The sequence below is a fragment of the Ochlerotatus camptorhynchus genome, unplaced genomic scaffold (genome assembly GCF_037179485.1).
Source record: "Ochlerotatus camptorhynchus isolate MF236.1 unplaced genomic scaffold, CSIRO-AGI_Acam_v1.1 ptg000312l, whole genome shotgun sequence".
NCBI lineage: Eukaryota > Metazoa > Arthropoda > Insecta > Diptera > Culicidae > Ochlerotatus > Ochlerotatus camptorhynchus.
Window position 1 is genome coordinate 820,105 of NW_027040800.1, and position 20,172 is coordinate 840,276.

Sequence of the window (20,172 nt, forward strand, 5' to 3'; positions counted from 1 at the left end):
GTGTTGCAGTTTTATTTTTGACAGTTTCAAATTATAGAATTGACGAGTAGTTTAAAACAATCTTGAAACTCAGCATTGCGAACGGCCTAAGTGGGGCTAATTGCAATTAAAATCCATTTTGCTGATGAAAACACTAACTATACAGCATTACATTTATTCTTCTTAACACTAACAAAAATGGCTTAAATCTAAATGGGCTTGGTGACTGTTCGTGCGTTGAACTGACTTTTCGGACACAACACTTAATCTCGCATTTACAACACGGAACATAGTATTTTAATAAGACTATAAAACACGAACACAAAACGATAATTTATTTACGACAGACTAAAAACGCGCTCTAAGTCTATATAACGCCGAGGGGTACGACACATCTAAAATGGCATGTAAATAACAGACAAAATGAACCTCGTTTTTTAGATCAGTGTTCTTTTGTCAGATTTCACATCCTATCTTATCCTCCTATCTTTTAAGATTGAAGTCGATTTTTAAGTTGGATGGCAGAACAGCGGAAATTCTCCATACATTCGAGTGGGAGTACGTAGAGAAAAATTATCAGTGTACAAAAATCATAGGGGAGTTGTACGTTTAAGATGACGTGTTATTTTATCGTATAGTGATATTATCCCAAATAAAACTTCTATGGTTAATTTGCTTAACGACGTGTTCGGGGTATCATCCAAACCAGTTGTGAGATAGTTCTACTGTCCGCGTTACCGGTTGCTTACTACGCTTTGATTCCTTCTCGATAAATATTAGATGTTACATCCACGCATAGTCTCGTTTACGTTCAACTTCGACTACGATGAGGTTGTTATTGAACAAAGAAATTTTCAACCTAGAAGGTTTTTTTAAATGCAGAAATACGTTTTTAAAAAAATTGCCACTCATGATATTCGTGTATCATGAGGTATATTGTTCTAATTACGACCTATTTAGTATTTGATTTGCTAAAATTATCTACACATGAAAAGCTCAAATGTTTGAAATCATAATTGTTTCATAACTTTATCACTTGAACAGAAAAAAACTTCGATGAAATCTGATGGAGAAAAATGTGATGCAAAATGTAAACAAACAACATGGCTTGCTGCTTTTTTACGTTCGGCTATTGGTTCATTCACGAGAAGATGCGAGCGATGTGAAGAAAGATGAAAGATGCGAGTGTCGATGGGAGTAGATGTCACAGATGGATACAGATAGTGCACAGTGATTACATAAATAAAGGCTAAGTATGATTAATGATAAAATGGAGATAATCGCGGAGGTTTATTTTACTCTAATCTGGATGAACAATAGAAAAGGGCCCATCAGCATTTGTAAACAAACCGTTCCTAAGCCCTTTACTCACAAAGCGAAGGCCACCCACGCAAACCAACACCATCATCGGATAGGGGAAACTTCCACCTACACGATGATGGTGTTGGTTTGTGTGGGCAGCCTTCGATTTGTGATCAATTGGCTTTGGAACGGTTTGTTTACAAATGCTGATGGGGCCTTTTCTATTGTTGATCCAGTAATGATCTACTGCTCTATGTACTACACACAGTGATGCCACATTTTTTTCGATTTTCAATCTGTATTTTCATCGCAAAAAATCTTTTTAATCTGTATCTGACTGACAAAAATCTGTAACATTTCTTTATTGTGGTCTTAGTGCAGCTTTACGTAAACCTCCATTGAGTTAATTCATAGTTCAGAAGGACTTTGTTCAAAGTTTAGAATCTTGAAAAATTACTAATGTTTGCTTTCTAAAGAATTTTTCGATTTGAAAAATCTCGAAATCCTACAATATATTTTTTAAGTGATGTGTATCTTTTCTACAGATTGAAAATACAAAACATTAAGTTCCTGTTGTGAGAGGCGAATCTATTTCCGGCTGAAGATTTTCTTAATGAAGTAACTATCCTAATTTTCTAGAATTTTATTTTTTGTATGTCTATAATTATGAAACCTTTATCTGGACATTTGTTATTATGAAAAAGAAACGCCTTTCGTAGCTGGTCGTTTGAATCAGCTCAAACTAGAAATTAATTAATTTTATTAGGTAAGAAAATTAGATAACTAACGCATATTAACAGATTTAGTTTCTGCTCCTGTTCTGCGAAAAATTCGCTCCGGACGTACAATTACTTCTGCCTCTGCTTTCTGCTGCGCAAGTAAGGTTTGTAGGTAAATTGTCAAGTCAAGACAATGACTGACCAAAAACAATTACTGTTTCCGCCTTCGTTGAACTGTCAGCAAAAGGTGAACCAGTGTCGGTGTTGGTGCCTAGTGGTTTCAACACTTCCCCTTTCTGGTCAGATTTACCCGATGACATAATCTCGATGACTGTAAGTCTAGCCACTGGTCGCCGATACAATCCACCGGCAGTGCGGACCACTGCTTGCCTGATACGACCATTCTTGCCTGCGACGACTTGATCGACTTGTCCACGAACCCAACCGTTGCGATTCTGATCGTCCGTGATGAAAACTAAGTCGCCTGTTTTCAGTGGCTTCGAGTCTTCCAGCCACTTGGTATTCATGTTCAACGACGGTACATATTCCTTCAGCCAGCGCTTCCACAGTTCGTCTGCCACGTATTGGGACCGATTATATGTGCTCCGAAGCGCCTCTGTATGATCCGTTGGTCCGATGTAAGGCTCTTTCAGATCGGAGGCATACCCACGCAAGAAATGATTGGGCTTGAGTACCTCGGCGTCCGACGACTGCTGTGGCACATAGACTAATGGTCTGCAATGGACGATTTCTTCGGCCTCGGCAATAACCGACAAGATAATCTCGTCGTTCATTCTGTGACCCACGTTCAAAGTTACCATGGTCGTCTTCACAGTCCGCATCATGCGCTCCCATATTCCTCCCATGTGGGGAGCCGATGGAGGGTTGAACCGCCAACGCGTCCTGGCATTGGTGAAGACATTGGCACAAGCTGTCCCGATCCGAGGAATCTGCTCCTGGAGTTCTTTGTTGGCTGCCTTCAGGATAGTCCCATTATCCGAGAAGATGGCAATTGGCGGACCCCTTCGCAGGACGAATCTTCGGATAGCCACGATGCACGAGTCAGCATTCAGTTTGTAGGCTACTTCTAAGTGCACTGCTCTGACCGTCAGACACGTAAACAGCACTCTCCACCTCTTTTCGGCGCGACGTCCAACAGTCACCCCCACTGGTCCGAAGTAGTCAATACCTACGTGGCTGAACGGTTTCAGGAAGGGTGTGACAAGTTCAACTGGTGGAGGTGCCATTGTTGGTACTTGTGCTCGACTCTTGTTGACTTTGCACCATTGGCAGTTTTTCATCATCCGCTTCACGCCGGTTCGCAGCTTGGAGATGTAGAAACGTTGGCGAACTTCGTTGAATACTGTTTCCCTGTTGGCATGTCCGTACCGCCGATGGTAATGAGCGGTGATTCCGTGGTCTCGTGGTTGGATGATGGGGAATCTTGTATCATACGGAATAAAATCAGCAAGTTTCGTTCTGCCGTCCATCCGCAACACGTCGCACTCGTCCAGGAACGGTTTGCAGCGATAGATGTCACTATTTTTCTCGATGGGAATCCAGTTCTCCGATGGCAGCTGCCGGTTTTTTAAGGTGATCGCCACTTCTCAGGCGAACGACTCACGTTGTGCTATCTTCCAGAGGACGATTTCCGCCAGTTCAAATTCCTCCTGCTTCAGCGGAACGATAGTACAATCCACTGCGCAGCCCACCAGATTTCGCGTTCTCTCTGGTAGGTCTGGAATAACTTCGATAGGCATTAGAGCAATCCGACGTCGGCAGTTCGAGATGAACCTGTAGACACAGCAAATCGTGCGCAACAGAACGTTCCACCGAGAAAAGCGGTTTACGTTGATTATCGGCTCCTCTACTACCGCAGTGTGAAACATGTGGCATGCCCGAAGTTCTTCCGTTGTATTCGGCGCCGGTGGCCTCTGTACAGGCCACATCTCCTCCGGTAGCTGTAGGAACTGAGGTCCAGTAAACCAGGGTCCGTCTGAATCCAAGCTAGGTCCCTTGTCCCACTTGGTGAGCAAATCCGCAACGTTATCCTTTGTTGGCACCCAGCGCCATTCGTCGATTTTTGTTTCCAAAAGGATTTCGCCGATTCTAAATGCGACGAACGGCTTATACTTTCGTTGATCGGACCGGATCCAGGATAGTACATTCTGTGAGTCGGTCCAGAGTACACGTTTCGTCACTTTCAGCTCGTGATTGATTTCGACCGAATTTAGTAACCTCGCTCCTAGTACTGCGCCCTGTAGCTCCATGCGAGGGATGGACAGCTGCTTCAGCGGGGCCACCTTCGTTCTGGCGATAGCCAGCGAGCAACGTGGCCCGTCGTCAGTAACAACTCGGAAGAAAGCCACTCCACCATACGCCTGTTCGCTGGCGTCAACGAACACATGAAGCAGTGTATCATAGGCCTCCGGAGGAGCTCCTTGAAGATAGCATTGCGGGATTTTCACGTCTTCGATGAGGGGTAGTTTGAATATCCACTGAGACCACCTTGCATAGCATTCGTCGTCGATGTCTTGATCCCATTCGCAACCAGTGCACCACAACCTCTGCAACAGGATCTTCCCATGGATGGTAAATGGCGGCAGGAACCCAAGCGGGTCGAATAGGCTCATCACACAGCGGAGGGCAATCCGCTTCGTCGGCCATTGTGCATCGATGAGATACGGTAGCAAATCGTCTCGCAGGTTGGTCGAGAAAGTAAAGACATCTTCCTGCGGGCACCATATAATTCCCAGAACGCGCTCAGTCGCGCCATCATTGCCGGCTTGCAATGGCACTCCGCTTCCTTTTCTCCAAGTTCTCGCATGAATAATCTGTAATTCGAGACCCAGCTGTGGAGCTCAAATCCGCCTTGAGCATGCACGTATCGAACCTCCTTTGCCCGAGTAATGGCTTCTTCCACCGTATCGGCACTCTCGAGATAGTCGTCGACATAGTGCCGACGAACTATAGCCTTTGTTGCGTCCGGGAATCGATCCGCATGTTGGGAGGCATTCAAGTTTTTTACATATTGGGCAGATGCGGGTGAGCAGGCCGCGCCAAAAGTGCCCTCATCCATAACGTACACATCTGGTTTGGACGAAGTATCCGTCCGGAAAAGGAAGCACTGCGCATGCTTGTCAGCTTTTCGAATCCGATATTGGTGGTACATCTCGCGTATGTCCGCTTTGAATGCCACCGGTCGTTCCCGAAACTGCTGAATGACCGCTGGTAACACAGTCAAAAGATCCGGTCCAGTGAGTAGCATGGAATTTAGCGACGTACCTTTCACTTGGGCTGCCGCGTCCCACACCAGGCGCACCTTCCCTGGCTTCTTCGGGTTTATGACAACGCTGAGGGGTAGGTACCAGATCTTCCTCGGGTCCGCTACTGCCATCTCCTCTTCCGTCATCTTATGCGCGTACTGTTTTGTCTGTTTTTTCTTAAGGCGTCGCTCAAAACTGCACAACCGGTTCACCGCCATTGGGTAGCTGTCTGGAAGCTCAAAATCGTCCTGCTTCCAAAGCAAGCCCGTCTCGAAACGTCCGTCAACACGCACAGTTGTGCTCTGCAACAGATCCTTGGCTCGACGAACTTCTTCAGATTCTGGTAGCTGACTCACCGTAATAGCAACTTCTTCCACGGCGAAGTACTCGCGCATCACGTCGTGCAGTTCCTTGTTCGTGTCACTGGTGGCAGCCTAGAAACCCTCCGATGTGCGTGTCACCCCTTGGTCCGTATATCGTCCAGCCCAGGGGAGACCTAACCACGATTGGTTCGTTGATATTACCAATACGAGACTCTAGCGGTGCCAGCAAGTGGATGTTATTTAGACCGATAAGAACCCGCGGTTGCTCTCCTAGATGGTCGGCTCTATACAATCCCTGCAGGTGATGATATTCGCTGACGATCTTCTTGAAGTCGATGCGCTGTCTCGGAAGGTACAGCTTCTTCACCGTACGAGCTTCGTTCAAATGACACGCCTCGCTTCCTGATACCTGCAGTGAAAGGCACATAGAACCCACCTCTTGACGTACGATATTGCCGGTCCACTGCAGCGTTAGTGGCTGCGACCGCCCGCAGGTCTTTAGCTCATCGACGAGACTCTCTTCCAAGAGCGTCATAGACGACCCCTCGTCCAAGTAGGCGAACGTTGATACCGACCGTTGGCGATAGTGAAGTGTGATCGGAACTATCCTGAAAATCACCCAGCGCTGCTCAGCGTTGTGGGCGTGATGCTGTTCCGTGGAAGGACAAATCGGCGTTCGCTGAATTACCTCACGGTGTACTAACGGATGGTGATGTTCACGGCACGTCCCAATGTTGCACGTTATTTTGAACGTACACCACCCTTCGTTGTCATTGAGGCACCGTTCGCACAACTTGTACTGCTCCTTCAATTTCAAACGCTCTGCGCAGTTCATTTGCCGAAACTCGTCGCAATTTCTGACACGATGACCTTCCTGCTTGCAGATTCGACAGTGAATTGTGTATTTCACGACTGGATCGCTAGCATCACTATGTGTGTGGACAAATCCTTTCTCCTTTGGCTTCGGTTTATCTCCCTTGTGAGGTGCCATTGCCTTCGGCTCGACGACGAGAATAACTTCGCTGGCCTCCGCTACTATTCTGGACGTAAAATCAGCAAATGTTCGAAGAGTCACACGATTTGTTAATCTCCGATACTGCACCCACTTCCTTTTAATCCCTGTGGGAAGCTTCTTGACGAGTTCCTGGAGTAGGACGGGATTCACCAAGTGATCCCGTAGGTCAGCTGCTTCTTAATGGTCGCACAGCTCTTGGACCGCCATCCCGAATCGAATAAACGTTTCAAGACGATCTGCCCTCGGCGAGTCCACTTTCCTGACTTTATTTAACAGCGCATGGATTAGCTGCTCAGGTCTACCGTACAGAATGCGGAGCGTGTGTATCACTTGTGGCACGAAATTTGGCATGTTTTAGACGACTGCGTACGGACTCTAGGGCTTGTCCCTTCAGGCACTCTCGGAGACGGACGAGATTCTCAACATGACTAAATCCACAAGCTTCCGTCGAGTTGATAAAGCTAGAGTAGAAGAGTGGCCATTCCTCAATTCTTCCACTGAACATGGGTAACCTCTTTGATAATACTTGCCGTGCCGCCCGCTGCGCCTTGGTAGGCCCCGGCCCATCACGGGAAGCGACAGTCGACGCGGATGATCTCTCCTCATTAGACCCGGTCATCACCACCGCCGAATCTTTCGGCGTTTCGGATCCATCTGGAGTCGATTTGCTTCGTGGTACGAGAGGTACCGGGTTGAGTGGTGCCGGGTTTTTATTCACCTTCTTGTTGGTATCCACTGGTTTCGATAAAGGGTTGAAGTGATGTTTAAGCCAATCGTGCACTCTTTGACGGTCCACTTGTCCGAAATCGTTGTCCGGAAACTCTCCACCAACTGCGCCGTCTTCGCATCCTAATTCAAGGGCCATCAACTCGTAGCGGCTACGCTGGAATTTTTCCTGCAAGGCACGCTGCTTCTGTTGAAACTCCACTTCCTTAGCCAGTCGCTTTTGAAGCATCTCCCTCTCCTGAGCAAGTCTCTTTTCCTGCAGCTCCTTTTCCTGCTCAAATTGCTTCAGTGCCAGTGCCTGCTCAATCTCCAACTGCTTCTTGCGAATCAATTTGTCTTCCTCCAACTGCCTTTCCTTCATCGCCAGTTCTTCTTTCATTCGGTGCATTTCCAATTCCAAACGCGATGTGGAACGCTTGCTGGCACTCCACGCAACCGACATTCCATCATCCCCTAAGAGGCTCGGCAGAGGTAACGGGTTCGGCGTAAGCCCCGTCACGCTAGCGCTCCCAGAACTTTTCCCCTTTTTCTCCCTCTTTGCGAAACAGGCCATACATCGGAACTCGCGGTTCTCTACACCGGGTGATTCCCCCACGCAACCAAAGTGGAACTAGGATCCGCAATCGTCGCAGGCCACCATCTGATCGTCGTCCGTTTGAATCAGCTCAAACTAGAAATTAATTAATTTTATTAATCAAGGAAATTAGATAACTAACGCATATTTACAGATTTAGTTTCTGCTCCTGTTCTGCGAAAAATGCGCTCCGGACGTACAATTATTTCTGCCTCTGCTTTCTGCTACGTAAGTAAGGTTTGTAGGTAAATTGTCAAGTCAAGACAATGACTGACCAAAAACAATTACCGTTTCCGCCTTCGTTGAACTGTCAGTTCTCCATCCCCGTTGTATAGTTGGGATCCATTTGCTTGATATTGATAAAATTGTTGGTGTGGCCGTTAGAATTTATCATCAAAGGCAACCATCGGGCATTTTTAACAATGATTTAATCCTCTATCAAAAAGGAATCGTCTCTAGAGTAAACCTGTTTCAGCTGTCTTGACTGCCGTTTCGGCCATAGGGTACATAGATGAACTTAATTGAAGTTAGGCCCTGGTAGAAGCTGTTCTAGATGAAATGGGTATCCGTTTGTCGTCTACAACTTCTTGATTTAATCCGTGTATCACCAGTTTTATGTATGACATCCTCTCACTAGTTTCATTTGTGAGTAAACAAAGTATTGACCCGAGTAGTAAACCTTAGAAACGATTGGCAAAATGTCAACACTCAACAGTGATACCGTTTTGTATTATATTGTTTGTGTCCTACTTGTCAAAGTGTGTCTTAATGTGCCGAACAGTGTGTCATGCTGTGTTTCGGCACAGTGTGCAGAGTTGATTGCCCCTTGCAATATCTGAAAAATCTGTATATTTTTGAAAAAATCTGTAGTCTGTATATACAGATATCTGTTTCAAAATATTAGAAAAAATCTGTATGATTACAGATAAATCTGTATATGTGGCATCACTGACTACACAGCTGACCGGTGATCGAGGGAGATCAGACACTGGTAGTGTGAGTATACTGGCACTTCGGCTCGGTGAGAGAAGTAGAGAGACAATTTTCCATTACTAAGACTCCTTTAATGCAAACGATGTGCTTGCTTCCAGTCAAGCTGCATTGACGGCATTACGTTTTCGGGATTACATTGTTTAACAGGATGAAGCCCCCTTTACTTCCACCCATTAATCCTTCGCCAGTTGAGCAATCTACAAATGTCCTCCGTAACGGTTATTGCATCTTATAAACAATCTCCAAAGTGTCTATTAATAACCACCTGCCAAGCGAGCGTTTGATCCCCACCTCCAAGTGATGTCTAAATATAATCCCGAATCTCGTGAGATCTCCAAATACAAGCCAAGGAACGCCAGCGCGAAAGGGAACCTGTTTTCGGCTTACGGCGCAACATGCTCCTTGAAACATTTTCCTATGTGTGTCCTATGCCGAGTTTGGCTCTTCCGCGTCAGGGCCGGACAGAAGTGGAGATAATTTAATTTTATCACCACATCCTTGGGAACCGTTTTTCTTTTCTGCTTTGTTAGTGACACCATTAGCCACCTACCAAAGGGCGGCACAGCGCGGTGGTGTGATGATGTGGCGACCGACCGGATTCGGATTCACTCAACGCTCCCGGTTGATGGCGATGAACAGGATCACAATTTCATCTCGACGAGCTGTTGTGTGTATATGTATGTGATGTGCACACCGGAAAAAGGTCCAAAACACTTCCCGCTCCCTTCTCGGCTACCCACCGTCCTAATCGCATCACTTTGGAAATAGCTTTGAGAGCCGTATCGGATGAAACATGGTGCGAAAAAAAGGGGACACTTCCCCCGTCGATATATAGAACACCGGAGGGAAAAAGGTCACTGATGTACCGAGATCTTCCACAAACGGGTATTCTGTTCAATGCTTCACGCCTTTGCACAGCACCGTCAGTCGTAGGACCAGGAACAAGAAGGACAAAGTCTAACTAACGGTTTTGAAAAGTTTTGTTTTCTGTTGTTGACGGTGGGAAATGACTCCATTTTCCGACGGGTCGGTCTTCGACGGGTAGCTGCCTTTTGTTTTTTATCGAACTATGTGTGAGTGAAAGAAGAAGAAAACGAAAAGCAACAGCATCGGGTTCAGCAGTAACGAGCACTAGAATGGCAATTTCGAGACCGTGTCCATTCTGCTGGCTAGTGAGCTGCTCCGTGACAGAGAGTGTATGTATCCGAAAATGTTTCTTTATTTTTTTTACTAACCTCCTCGAAGGTTGTGCTGTCTTGATAGAGAGTGATAAGGGTTAAATATGGCATACTGTTTTTTTTTTTGTCAAGAACCAGACATTTGTTGGTACTTAATAGGGGATCAGTACTTTTCCCAATCTAACTTTCCGATGATGCTACCGGCTGCGTTCCGTTTGCGAGATTAGCTGTTTTTGCTCACAACGATCGGTCAGTAGATTAATGGTTTGATAAGTTTGGTTTGGCCAGTCCATTACGTGGACCGGGCAAAATTGTACCCACATTTTAATCACTTTTTGCGTGAATCTGACAGCAAATGGATAGATATCCTGTCATGGTTTAAAAACCGGCCGGAACGGTAATGAGTTTGTGATTCATTTGCAACCAGAGATGGGTTGATAAATAAAATAAATGTGACTGGATAAATTGAAACATTTGACAGTATTGGATTTCAGCTACAGATGATTACAGGAAGATTGATTTTGTTTTCCTATCTGAGCTTCCGTTATGGAATGAATCAGTTTCCTATCACTCGAACTTTGGAACAATATTTGTGGGGTCTTCTTGAAAAATATGGTATTCATAGCTTCATTTGAGCACTTCCAGGCAAAATAGCGGAACAATTTTTTTATCGATCTTCTCCGGTTTGTATGACACTTTGCGTAATTGTTTGTTATGGACAATGATTCACATTTTTGCAAAAATTCGGCTATTGATCCAATGTTAAATTACCAAAATGGCATCAAATAATAAAAAAAAAATAAGTGTGGAAACGGCATTTCTGATGGAAATGACGTTTGAGACAAAGTTTTAGAGAAAATTAATGTCTCTCTGGGAAAAATAAACAAAACTTATACATTTATTTTAAGTTAAAATATTTAAAAAAAAATAGCATCCCAAATATTTTAAAATTTTCTTGCCCGTTTTTTTTTATAACAAAGGTTAAGAAAAAATTCAAACTTTAAGAGTATTAAAATCCATAGACACTTTTTTAATGTAGTTCGCTTATTACATCGCGTTAGTTTTACGGCGCCGATAATTCATTGTTCTTTGTTTGTAATAAAATTCACTTAATTTTAAGTCTAGTAGGAGTTGGGCCGAATACTCGCAGCTTACCCGAGGTTAGAGGGGTACATTGTCGAAGGATAGGAAAAGGGGAGGAGCTTAGGGGTAGGGTTTCGTTGTCTCATCAGAGCAATGTCGCCAGTATGAACGGTAGTGTGATTCTAGATTCGTCTGGAGTTAGACCGGCTATGGTGAACGTTATCTATTAAATTGACAGTCCGCGTAATCGCTGGTTAGAGATTCTGTCAACACTTAAGTATTATTAAGAACTAATCAAATCCTTGAGACATAATATGGTATTAGGATGCATGATATAGTAAAGACTAAATCAAAAATAATTTATATGCTCATTATTCTTTAAAAATCCATCCATTCAAACTTGCCCGATTCTTTGCTTTTAAATATTTTCAAATAGGTTACAGTTATAAAAAGCATTGTAAAAATGTATTTTTTACAAAAGGCTTAACTCCATCTTTAAAACGCTGTACGGAACATCAAACTTTTTGGACGCATTGTGAAAATACTTTTCTTAGCTTTTTTATGGTTATGGGACATCAATTTGATTTCAATAAATAGTACTATTTTCGCTACAGTTGAAAACTGTAAACACCCACTAGCGAAAATCGATTTTACTCTCTTTCTAAACGTTATACATAGCATCGGAAGACGTGCGTTTGAATCGCACAATGAAACGCTATAATGCGCACTACTTCCGATACTAAGTAAAGTCAGGAATCCTTATTGCCAATGTAACGGGGGCGTGAATAAGCAACCGCTAATAAGGATACCCACAGCTTATAGGATTTTCACTAATAGGGGCTGTGGTGGATTATCTCATTTGTTTCAATATATAGAGCTATACTGTCTAGGACAAAGTTGTTGTGCTGGGATAGACTAACAAGCTTATGTCATTGGATTCAGGTTTAGTTGGGAACTACGTCACGCTTCACTTTTATGTTACTTATGACGGGCGCTATAATATATGGATCATAGGTACAACATAGAATATTTCGTGATCCTGGTCATATAGAAAGTTACTGACTTCAGCAAAGTTGTTCAAGTGACCAAGTCCTTTCGGATGGTTGTCATTTTAGTTCAGTAACTATCTATATGGCCATTATCACGAAATATTCTATGTTGGACCTAAAGGGTGATACGGTCAAAATTTGGTCAAGGGAAAACGCGTGTAAATCGGTGAAATCGTTTATTTAAAAAATCAAATTAAATTTCTTTTTCAAGTTCAATTAGTATAAAATTCAGGAAAAATATTCAGTTAGGCTTCCGCTTTTCCAAATCCGAATTGCCGGGCCTTACGCTTGACCCTTGCCATCAGATTTTGTACAGCCACCTTGTCCACCTTCTTCGCCGCAGAAAGCCAGTTTGCCTTGAACTGCTGCTCGCCCTTAGCAGTTTTTTTGGTCTTCTTTAGGTTCCGCTTGACAATAGCCCAGTATTTCTCAATTGGGTGGAGCTCTGGCGTGTTGGGAGGGTTCTTGTCCTTGGGAACCACCTGCACGTTGTTGGCGGCGTACCACTCCATGGCCTTTTTACCGTAATGGCAAGATGCCAAATCCGGCCAAAACAGTACGGAACAACCGTGTTTCTTCAGGAAAGGCAGCAGACGTTTATTCAAACACTCTTTCACGTAAATTTCTTGGTTGACAGTCCCGGAAGCTATGAAAATGCTGCTTTTCAAGCCACAGGTACAGATGGCTTGCCAAACCAGATATTTCTTTGCGAACTTTGACAGTTTCATGTGCTTGAAAACATCTGCTACCCTTCCCCTTCCTTTTGCCGTATAAAACTCTTGTCCCGGAAGCTGCTTGTAGTCGGCTTTGACGTAGGTTTCGTCATCCATTACCACGCAGTCAAACTTCGTCAGCATCGTCGTGTACAGCCTCCGGGATCGCGCTTTGGCCGTCGTATTTTGTTTATCATCGCGATTTGGAGTCACTACCTTCTTGTAAGTCGATAGTCCGGCTCGTTTTTTGGCTCGATGCACGGTTGTAGACGATACACCCAGCTTATTTGCGGCATCTCGGAGAGAGAGGTTAGGGTTTCGCTTGAAACTATCGGCAACTCTCTTTGTCGTCTCAGCGGCTTCCGGTTTTCGATTTCCCCCCGATCCAGACTTTCTGGCTGTCGACAAACGTTCCCCAAACACTTTAATTACATTTGTAACGGTTGATTTGGCAACTTTTAGCGATTTTGCCAACTTTGTGCGAGTAGCTCGGATTTTCGCGATGCACGAGAAAATTTTTGATACGCTGCTCTTCTTGCTTGGACGGCATTTTGACAACTGAAGAGTGAATTCCAAAATCAAAATAGGAGCAACATTCTACACACACACACACCTTCAAAATGAGGGGTGTTCAGGTTTTTTAAATGCAAAATTGAAAGAAATACGTCAAGTTGATATTGACCAAATTTTGACCGTATCACCCTTTATGATCCATATTATATAGCGCCCGTCATACGTAACATAAAAGTGAAACGCCTCTAGTGGCGTAGTTCCCAATTAAACCTGAATTCAATGACACAAGCTTGTTGGTCTATCCCAGCACAACAACTTTGTCCTAGACAGTATAGCTCTATATATTGAAACAAATGAGATAATCCACCACAGCCCCTATTAGTGAAAATCCCATAGGCTGTATAGCAGCTCACTTCTTTGGTGAATGGATGCTATGTGGGCTGTGCTTGTGGGCAGCTTTTTGTTGTGTACTGAAGAACAATGTTCAACGCAACGCGCCGACAGGACAGTCGCTGATGACGACCGACCTTACACCACCACACACGGTGATTGAATACCCAAGTAACCAAAAGTTCCGCATTCAACACTTCCAAGTTTCATAAAGTTCAAATAAAGTTCCGACAGAACTTTCAAGCCACATGAAGCAATCCGCACAAATCTTTTTTTGTAACAAAATTTAATGTACGTAAATATGAAATAATCAGTGGCCCGAATAAATCATAATTCTTATATTTATGCAACATTCTATCTAAAAATCAAAAAAAAAAATTAAAAAGTAATTACCTGGACTTGAACCCGTGTACGCGGCATGTGATCTACGATTGCTAACCACTGCGCCACAAGCGTGATTGTAAACCATGCGGGCAAACACCAATTTAAATTCATCAAGGTTTTGTGTTTCGTATTCAAGTTAGTCAGCTGGCTCAGAAAACTCCAACAATAGGCGGGACTCACTTTAATATATTTCAGATGACGTAGTGGTTCGTGCTGAGACTCTCACGCAGAAGGACTGGGTTTAATTCTTCCAACAGCTCCATTACTATGTAACCGTTCTGTTACAAAGGTTCAATACAATATTTTAAATATGCACCATTTGATCGAGCATTCAAATAAACTTGTGTAACACTTGCGGTGAAACCCACTGGGCAGACGACACGACCATGCTTAACGGCCAACTGCTGAATAAGGCGCGCATGGCCGCGGCAAAATGGTGACACGGAGTCACGGGTGATGAGCTGAAGGGTTCTGCGATGCTTAGAGAACGGCCATCGTTCACTTTATCTCAGGCGAGCGTGTAGACCAGAAGTGTCTGTGGAATACATTTTAACAGAATACAGTGCGAGTAGTGAATCAAGGTGCAGTGGAAATCACCAATTCAGCTGATTCAGGTAAAGTCCAAGTCATCCTCTAAATTGGTCCAGGCACTAATGGATGTTACCTCCTCGCTAGGACCTTTTCTTTTCAACCAATCAATTGGTTTTCTGGTTGGCGAGTCAAAGACCGCCATTGCACGCTACGGTCTAGGTGACATTTAGTTACCTTGACCTAATCGTAAAGGACATTGTCCTCGGGCTGAAGGCCCTAAACACCAAGGAGAATTTCCCTTCCCGGTTCGACAGAGGGCGGCCTTGCCGAAGTCGACCGGCTTCGTCAGAAGGAAGCGCCTGTGCATCGGAACCATCTCCACAAACCGCTATACCAGCCCGGTAAAACCAACCCGCCATCGCACTACGGCCGACGTTCGGTCAGCCTCGCTTCGTCCGCCATTGTCGGAATTGTACCGCAATTTCACCGAGCGGTGGTACCGCCATCTTGCCGACAAGATCGGCCTTTAAGGATCTTTCCGGAACCACAGCGAGCGCTCGCTGGTCTGCAGTCGTCGTAGTCGCCATCGTCATCAAGGGTATGTGCCAAGAAAATCGAACACAACACCACACAATCCACACTATCGGTAATTGGAGAAATACAGTGTTTAAATTGATCCGCGTTGTGTTTCAGTTTAATTGAAAGCTTGAGTGTCTTTTCATCCGCGTAGCCCCTCCAGTTTGCCCAGTAGTGCGCCAACTCTGAGACACAGTTCAAGGAGTCTCGTGCTGCTGAGTTGTTGTCGGGCAGAACATTAGTTTCAACTACTACTAATGCTGATAAATCAATACACATTAATACCTGCCTTTAGAAATAACTTTCATGAAAGTGCGAACTAAATATAGAATTGGTGTAGAGGACAAAAACCTTTTTTAATTTATTTTCTAAAATGTTCCGTTCAAGTTCCGCCAGAGGCTGCTTAGAATGCTCTTCAATTATGGCACCGGAACTTTCAAGTTCTTATAACGACTTAAAAATGAGGCTGCTTAGAATTCTATAGACCACCTTCAACCAAGGTGCTTAAGCCATAAATAGCCTTTTATCAGAACTTTTGGTTACTTGGGTAAGCAAGTAAGTAAGTTCGGTGAGACCGGATGGAATTCAATTTGAAATCTGTCTTAGGGAAAGCGCTTTTTACAGGCATTTGGTAATGATTTTGATCACTATTGCAACAGTTGAGCATTTGTGTAATTTTCAATAGTGACGTATTGAAAATTGATGAAGTGTTCATTTAAACAGATTCGTAGAAAATTTTCCAATCGATTGGCTTGTTTGGAATTAAAATCCATCCGCTATTGACAGTGTTATAAGTGGTCAAAACCTGACCACTTTTCGTAGCGCGGTCGATTATGGTTTTTTGAAATTACACCCCCAATATGTTGCAGAAAGACGTAATCATACGTCAAAACGCTTTTAAATAAGCTCACGAGCATTTAACTTGTTGCGCCCTCTCCCTCATATTACCAACCCATCAGCCTTCTCTCGGGGTTATCTATGTAAGCATCTGCCAATGAAAACAACTTGTCGCTCAAAGAACAGTTCGGCTTCCGTAAAGGTCGCTCGACTGTTCACCAGCTGACTCGAGTGACAAACATTCTCAGACGGAACAAGTCCAAACAATCTGCCATGGCATTGTTGGACGTTGAAAAAGCGTTCGATAATGTCTGGCACGATGGCCTGATCTATAATTTGCAGCGATGCGGTGTTCCAATCTTCCTTGTGAAGATCATAAAAAACTATCTCTTGGACAGCACATTCCAATTCTCTCTGAATGGCATCACATCGGATGCCTTCAACATCAGTTTAACAAGCAAGCATCCGGAGCTCTGACCGCCAAACTTCAGTGAAGACTGGATGTCCTTTCTGATTATTTCAACAGCTGGAAGATCACGTTTATACCTAGGTCATCATATTTTCTCATTTTAAATCTCCCACACTTATCCCATTTGAAAATACCTTGGCCTTGGCCTTACACTGCTTTTCAGGGAACACGCTGACAAAACGAAAACAGAATGTAGCATCTTGATGAGATCCTTGTATCCGCTCATCAACAGGAGATCCACTCTGCACTCTGGCTTGCTGTCTGAGAGCAAATCATCCTTCCCGTAAACGAGTACGGTACGAGGGGTGCTCGATAAATTTTGAGATAAACAATTAAAAACTAAGGGGGGGGGGGGGGGGGTCAAAATAGACCCAAAATCCCACTTAATTAGACGACGCACATTCCATAAGGCAAACCACATAGGTCCTATAAGAATTCATAAAAGGTATGTGTGACCGCTTAAACATTTTATCTGACACATGATTTTCATTCAATTTTTGCAAGGCGTCTGCTTATTAGTTAACTTATACAGTATATGAATTATCAGCAATAGAAATTTGCCAAAAGGTATAAAAAGATTTCTATCCGTGTAGGTTATCAAAATTTTGAATTCAAATCAAATACAAGGGGAATTGTGTAAATTGGTTGAAAAACGCAAATATTAAATAAGAATATCCAATTAAAAAAAGATGAAGAGCCTGATAGGCTAATCAATTGAAATGTAAAATGAATACAATCATAATCAACAAAAACACATAATTTTACTACTAAAGATTGCGCTCGATAAAAATGCAACACTTATTATAACTTTTTATTGCATGGGTTAAAATTGAGAAATTTTAAGTTAAACTAGTTTAGAGTGTAATGTTTACATGTTCATAATCTCGTTAAAATCTGTCAAGTGGTTATCGAGATGGATCCAAGCAAGAAGAGCTTCGACAAAAAATTATGGGAGCAGTTGTGGAAAATCCAGGCCAGTCCCACAGGTCGATTGCGAAACAGTTTGGAATCGACAATTCGACCGTGTCCCGTGTGGTAAAATCGTTCAAGGGTACCCAGACGACCCAGCGGCGAGCTGGCAGCGGAAGAAAAGCGAAGACGACCGATTCCGTGAACGTGAGGGATTACTTCAAGCGCAATCCGAACCTTTCGATGCGGGACGTGGCCAAGATGGTCAAATATTCCGTCTGGTTCGTCTTCATGGTAAGGAAAGCGCCTAACCAAACCGATAAACAGAATAAAGGGTGATACGGTCAAAATTTGGTCAATATCAACTTGACGTATTTCTTTCAATTTTGCATTTAAAAAACCTGAACACCCCTCATTTTGAAGGTGTGTGTGTGTAGAATGTTGCTCCTATTTTGATTTTGGAATTCACTCTTCAGTTGTCAAAATGCCGTCCAAGCAAGAAGAGCAGCGTATCAAAATTTTGCTCGCGCATCGCGAAAATCCGAGCTACTCGCACGCAAAGTTGGCAAAATCGCTAAAAGTTGCCAAATCAACCGTTACAAATGTAATTAAAGTGTTTGGGGAACGTTTGTCGACAGCCAGGAAGTCTGGATCGGGGGGAAATCGAAAACCGGAAGCCGCTGAGACGACAAAGAGAGTTGCCGGTAGTTTCAAGCGAAACCCTAACCTCTCTCTCCGAGATGCCGCAAATAAGCTGGGTGTATCGTCTACAACCGTGCATCGAGCCAAAAAACGAGCCGGACTATCGACTTACAAGAAGGTAGTGACTCCAAATCGCGATGATAAACAAAATACGACGGCCAAAGCGCGATCCCGGAGGCTGTATACGACGATGCTGACGAAGTTTGACTGCGTGGTAATGGACGACGAAACCTACGTCAAAGCCGACTACAAGCAGCTTCCGGGACAGGAGTTTTATACGGCAAAAGGAAGGGGAAAGGTAGCAGATGTTTTCAAGCACATGAAACTGTCAAAGTTCGCAAAGAAATATCTGGTTTGGCAAGCCATCTGTACCTGTGGCTTGAAAAGCAGCATTTTCATAGCTTCCGGGACTGTCAACCAAGAAATTTACGTGAAAGAGTGTTTGAATAAACGTCTGCTGCCTTTCCTGAAGAAACACGGTTGTTCCGTACTGTTTTGGCCGGATTTGGCATCTTGCCATTACGGTAAAAAGGCCATGGAGTGGTACGCCGCCAACAACGTGCAGGTGGTTCCCAAGGACAAGAACCCTCCCAACACGCCAGAGCTCCGCCCAATTGAGAAATACTGGGCTATTGTCAAGCGGAACCTAAAGAAGACCAAAAAAACTGCTAAGGGCGAGCAGCAGTTCAAGGCAAACTGGCTTTCTGCGGCGAAGAAGGTGGACAAGGTGGCTGTACAAAATCTGATGGCAGGGGTCAAGCGTAAGGCCCGGCAATTCGGATTTGGAAAAGCGGAAGCCTAACTGAATATTTTTCCTGACTTTTATACTACTTGAACTTGAAAAAGAAATTTAATTTGATTTTTTAAATAAACGATTTCACCGATTTACACGCGTTTTCCCTTGACCAAATTTTGACCGTATCACCCTTTACATTATTAGAACCTGCCGTTCATTCCGGAAGCATGTGGAGGCCGTAATTGCAGCAAGTGGAAACTCGATCGATGATTAACATAGTTTGAGACTCTGAGAAACATCCCCCCTTTGAATAAATCAAAAAAACTCGAAAACGAAATTTCGAGATTTTTTTTATTTTGACATTGCTCAATGGTGCAAACATTATCACGCATACGGTAAATTGGAATTTGCATCTAGAGCAAGTCATGCTCTTTGGATAAGTAAAAAAAAAAACTTTTGGTAGGAAATGGGGACTAAAACCAAAAACTACCCACTGGATTTATTTGACGATTGTAAGATCCAGAACAACCTATGCACCATTGGTTTGGTGGCCTAAAACCAATGAAAAATCAGCTCAGATGAAACTGGGGAAGCTGCAAAGACTAGCCCCTCTCTCAATAACTGGTTCCATGAGCAGCACATCAAGGTGGGCACTAGATGCTCTACTTTATCCGCTTCCGCTGCATCAAATTATTCAATTAGAAGCCTAATGGAGTGCATTAACGATCCGACGGTCACAGCACTTCCTTGAAGGTGATCTAAGAGGACATATGAGCATTCTAATAATTTTCAATATTGATTCTCTTTTGATACAAAATGGAGATTGGATGAAGAAAAAATATCGTGATTTGTGGGAAATGAGGGACCAAACATTCGTCCAGGATCAATTGTCCTTTATTCAGATGGCTCTAGATTGGATAATCGGGTAGGAGTAAGGGTAACAGGTTCAGAAATAGATATCTCAATATCTATGGGCTACTGGCCTACCGTGTTCCAAGCAGAAGTCGAAGTAATGATTGAATGTTCTAAAATTGGCTTGCGTAGAAATTATAGACATTTGAATATCTGCATTGTGTCTGATAGCCCAGCAGCACTAAATGCTTTGAAATCAGCTACATGTTATTCTAAACTTGCATGGGAGTGTGCAATGTCACTGCAAAAATTGGCCTGCCAAAACCAAGTGAACCTATTTTGGGTTCCTGGTC

The 20,172-nt window shown here is 43.7% G+C and overlaps 1 protein-coding gene across 1 annotated transcript; it reads right to left on the reverse strand.

Moving 5' to 3' along the window:
* Window positions 1-3,607: 3,607 nt before the first annotated feature.
* LOC135707451 (uncharacterized) lies at window positions 3,608-7,772 on the reverse strand. The gene is made up of 4 exons (XM_065229271.1): window positions 6,979-7,772; window positions 5,768-6,629; window positions 4,894-5,700; window positions 3,608-4,834 (listed from the first exon to the last, which is right to left on the reverse strand). Exons 1-4 carry the CDS (start codon window positions 7,770-7,772, stop codon window positions 3,608-3,610), a joined length of 3,690 nt encoding a protein of 1,229 aa, XP_065085343.1.
* Between the last annotated feature and the right edge of the window lie 12,400 nt (window positions 7,773-20,172).

What these genes read in the sequence shown, in the direction of transcription:
- LOC135707451 (XM_065229271.1), bottom strand. Translation starts at nt 7,772, where the DNA reads ATGTCGGTTGCGTGGAGTGCCAGCAAGCGTTCCACATCGCGTTTGGAA. An exon ending in CTGAAGGGACAAGCCCTAGA is followed by an intron (nt 6,630 to 6,978) that starts GTCCGTACGCAG and finishes TTTTACGTCCAG; the next exon opens with AATAGTAGCGGAGGCCAGCG. An exon ending in ATATCAACGAACCAATCGTG is followed by an intron (nt 5,701 to 5,767) that starts GTTAGGTCTCCC and finishes GAGGGTTTCTAG; the next exon opens with GCTGCCACCAGTGACACGAA.